The 3,482-nt window shown below is 57.6% G+C and overlaps 2 protein-coding genes across 2 annotated transcripts; one reads left to right on the plus strand and one right to left on the minus strand.

Moving 5' to 3' along the window:
• Positions 1-161: 161 nt before the first annotated feature.
• Positions 162-871, minus strand: SDRG_13460 (hypothetical protein; the record flags this gene model as incomplete). Its single annotated transcript, XM_008619550.1, has 2 exons — positions 162-482; positions 527-871. The coding sequence occupies 2 exons, from the start codon at positions 869-871 to the stop codon at positions 162-164; spliced, it is 666 nt and encodes a 221-aa protein (XP_008617772.1).
• Positions 872-1,436: 565 nt separating this feature from the next.
• SDRG_13461 (hypothetical protein) lies at positions 1,437-3,183 on the plus strand (the record flags this gene model as incomplete). Its single annotated transcript, XM_008619551.1, has 2 exons — positions 1,437-2,165; positions 2,224-3,183. 2 exons carry the CDS (start codon positions 1,437-1,439, stop codon positions 3,181-3,183), a joined length of 1,689 nt encoding a protein of 562 aa, XP_008617773.1.
• Positions 3,184-3,482: the final 299 nt, after the last annotated feature.

Below are 3,482 nucleotides of genomic sequence, written 5' to 3' on the forward strand. Positions count from 1 at the left end.
TGCGTCTCTACGTTGTCGTTATCATAAATGGCTGCGCACTCACGACCTTATGTACGCCGGTGAAGTCTTGGTAGCATTGAGCATCACATTTCACCGCCCCTATGTTGGTCCAAACGTGTCGTGTGATCACGACTCTGAGTGACTCGGAGCCGACTCAGGGCCTACTCAACGCTACAATGTTTGCGCTTCTTGGCCCGCGCATGCGTAGGATCAACCTCCGCTGTACCAAGTGTTTCAGCGATGTTGATGCCCGACTCGGTCTCATCGTTGTTGGCGTCGAGGTCGAACAAGTTGACGAGCGTCGCAGCAGCTTGCGAAGCAGACGTTGTCGACTCGAGGGCATCGGCCAGCGTGGCGTCGTCGGTCTCGGACCGAATGAACTCCTTGTTGAAGGCCAGAACAAGTAGCATCTCGAACTTGACGTCGCCGAGGTTCTGGCGCAACGGCGAGTCGATCAGCTTGCAAAGCGAGAAGACACGCTCCTGAAGAGGTAGCCATCCAAGGTTCCACTTTGCTTCCGGCCAACATTGCTGGCCTTCTCGGTACTGTTGCTGGCCGGCTTCTGTGGAGCAGCCTTGCGCACGCTGGCCTTGGGGACGAGGGACGGGTGTTTGTGCTTGAAATGGCGGAGCGTATTCGACGCACTCCCCTCGTAGAGGGCGACGATACAGTCGCTAAACTTACTCTTGTTGCTCAGGCACACGCGGCATACGTAGTCGTAAACGGCGGCTTTGTCGTTCTCGCTTGGCACACACTCGTACTTGCCGAAATGCTCCCAAACCCATGAGGTCCGGCCCTTGATCTCTTCGAGAATTGGAGCGTTGGCCGACACAGGAGCGTTGGAAACGTTGGAAGCGTTGATGGTCGCCATGGAACAAATTTGGTTGGGTCTTTGCTGAAGGCACACGCGTGCGTTCCCTCCTCAGCCATTCGTACACCCGACGATTGCCGTCCAGTGCACTCTGTAGAGAGTTGGCAAGGATCCATTCTGAAATCTCAACTGTTGTGTCTATGACGCATCATGCGGCCTAGCGATGTCTTGCTTTTGTGGTGCCGCGCACCACAAAAGCAAGACATTTGGTTGGTGCCGCGCACCAACGACAACATGTCTTTGACTCGTTCCGTCTCTCTCGCCTCGTCGCTCTCGCCTCGTCTCTCTCGCCTCGTCTCCCTCGCCTCGTCCCCGTTCTGTATCTCTGCTCGCCTCGTCCCCGTTCTGTATCTCTGCTCGCCTCGTCCCCGTTCTGGTCCTGCGTGTCTTTTGTATTGCGTGTCTACGACAATATTGACCAGATCATTCATAACTACATAATTCACTCTCCAATTTGCATCTCTGTGTTCAAGCCTCCTCTCAGGGCTTGGGACTCAACACGGCGGTGAAGCACAAAGAATTCTTTAGTTGCTGACAAGCAAGCCTCCCCCAACACTCCCCCAAGATGGCCACGTCACCTCGTGTCCAACCCGTGGACCCAAAGAACGTCCCGATCCCCGCGACGCCCAAGGTGGCGCCAACCTACCGTCGTGGCAGCACGGACGCCTCGATGGGTGCTTTCGATGACCCGGACGCGACGGTCACGTTGACGCTCGGGCAGATGGACGACCTTTTCAACAAGTTCATCACCAACAACCAGTGGCTCGGTGCGGCAGCCCGGACGCGCAGCCTCGCGCAACAACTGCCGCCGGTCGAGTTCCATCATTTCACTCACCTTGCGCCCGAATCCGTCGAGCAGAACCGCCCGGCACCGGACGGCCCTGGGCAATACGCCAAGACCATGCCTGAGGGTTTCTCGCAAATCGTCACGGCAGACGACATCAAGGCACCGTTCCTCAACTCGAGCGACACCGCGAAAATGAAGGCTTTCTGGCTCGAGTGGCGCCGCTACGAAGACGCGATCCAAGAGCGGTTCAACCAGTTCGGCGGTCAAGTAGCCATACAGCGGCGCGTGTTGCGCTATTGTGTGGACAACAACACGCTTCGGACGATGCTGCGCTACCGCTGGGGCCAAGGCAACCGGGACCTCGACTCAGTCCCGGACGACGAGCTCTATGCGTTCTTCAAGACCGACTGCGAGCGCGTGAAGACCAACGTTGCGGACTTCTTTGCGCGTGTGCGTCGGGAACTTCGGTGCGACGAGACGATTCGCAACGGCGAGTCTCGTGCCCTTGTACTGATCGAACAATACGCACGCATCTGCGACGAATCGGGCTTCCACAGTACCACAGTACCACGACGTGGAGCCCGAATCGGCCCGCAACCACATCATCCACGCGGTGCGGCCCGAATACCTCCAGTCGTATTTGCGTCAAGAGATCAACTTCTCCAAGAAGCGCTACAAGCGGTGGGACGACTTTGTGGGTCTTCTCATCGACACATTTGGAGCCTACACCCGCTTCGACAACTTCAAGAAGCCCTCCGCCGGCACGCCTCCCGCCGGCGACACCGCGCCCACTGGCGTGACGAAGGACAAGGACAAGGTGCACAAGAAGCAAGGCTCGAAGACCGACGTTGGTGGTGCCAAGGTGCCTGGTGGCGCTGCGACAACCAAGAAGGCGCCCACCGGCGACTCCAAGCCCAAGCATCCGTGCCTCAAGTGCAAGGCTGTGGACCACAACGTCTGGAAGTGCCCGCTCATCCCGGACAACGACGCCGGCGTAGCGGAAAAGAAGACCCTCCTCAAGGCCTTCTACGACCAGCAGCGTGCGACCCCGACGACGCCTCCGATCCCCCGCAACAACATGATCCAGTCTGCGGAAGATAGCCTCGTCCCAGCCACTGAACAACCACCCCGCGATCTCTTGTCTGGCGCCCTGGCCGGGCCAGTGTCGGTCCCTATCTCGGTGCAACTCGATTCGGGCGCCGACATGACGGTCGTCACGCGGGCGTGGGTGGACAAGGCTCTACTGGCCGGAAGCGACGTCAAGCCGACGGTTTTGGCGGTCTCGCAACGTGTACTGACATTCACGGGCCAAGTGTCAACGATCTCGGAGAAGGTCGTGCTTGACCTCATCTTGCCCGCTGGCAGCAGCTCGCTCAAGCTCCAATCGCTCCCCTGCATGATCCAAGAGGACGAGCTGCCCGACTATTGCGGCGATCTTCTGGTGTCTCGTCATGTGATGCACCAACTCGGCTACGACCCGACGTCTCTCCTCCAGAAGGCTGGCGAGATCCGTAATGCGCCTTAAATACGCTAAAATGCCACGCCATCCCGGGGTTCGAAGTGGGTGACTCAACCCACTCATAAGCACTCACTCAACAAGGTGCCTGAGTGAATAGCGATTCACTCTGAGTGAATCGACTCATGAGTCGGTAACGCGACTCAACTGGTATTCACTCACCATCCCTGACGCCAAGCCTTCGGAACGTATTAAGTACGCCAACTCAATTTTTCATCTCGAGCTTTGTATATTACTCAATAGTAACTTGGTATGCGTGGCATGCGCACTTTATCGAGTTGGTCAACCTGCACTTGAGAGGATTCCTG

The sequence above is a fragment of the Saprolegnia diclina genome (assembly GCF_000281045.1).
Source record: "Saprolegnia diclina VS20 unplaced genomic scaffold supercont1.60, whole genome shotgun sequence".
In the NCBI taxonomy this organism is placed as follows: Eukaryota; Oomycota; class Saprolegniomycetes; order Saprolegniales; family Saprolegniaceae; genus Saprolegnia; species Saprolegnia diclina.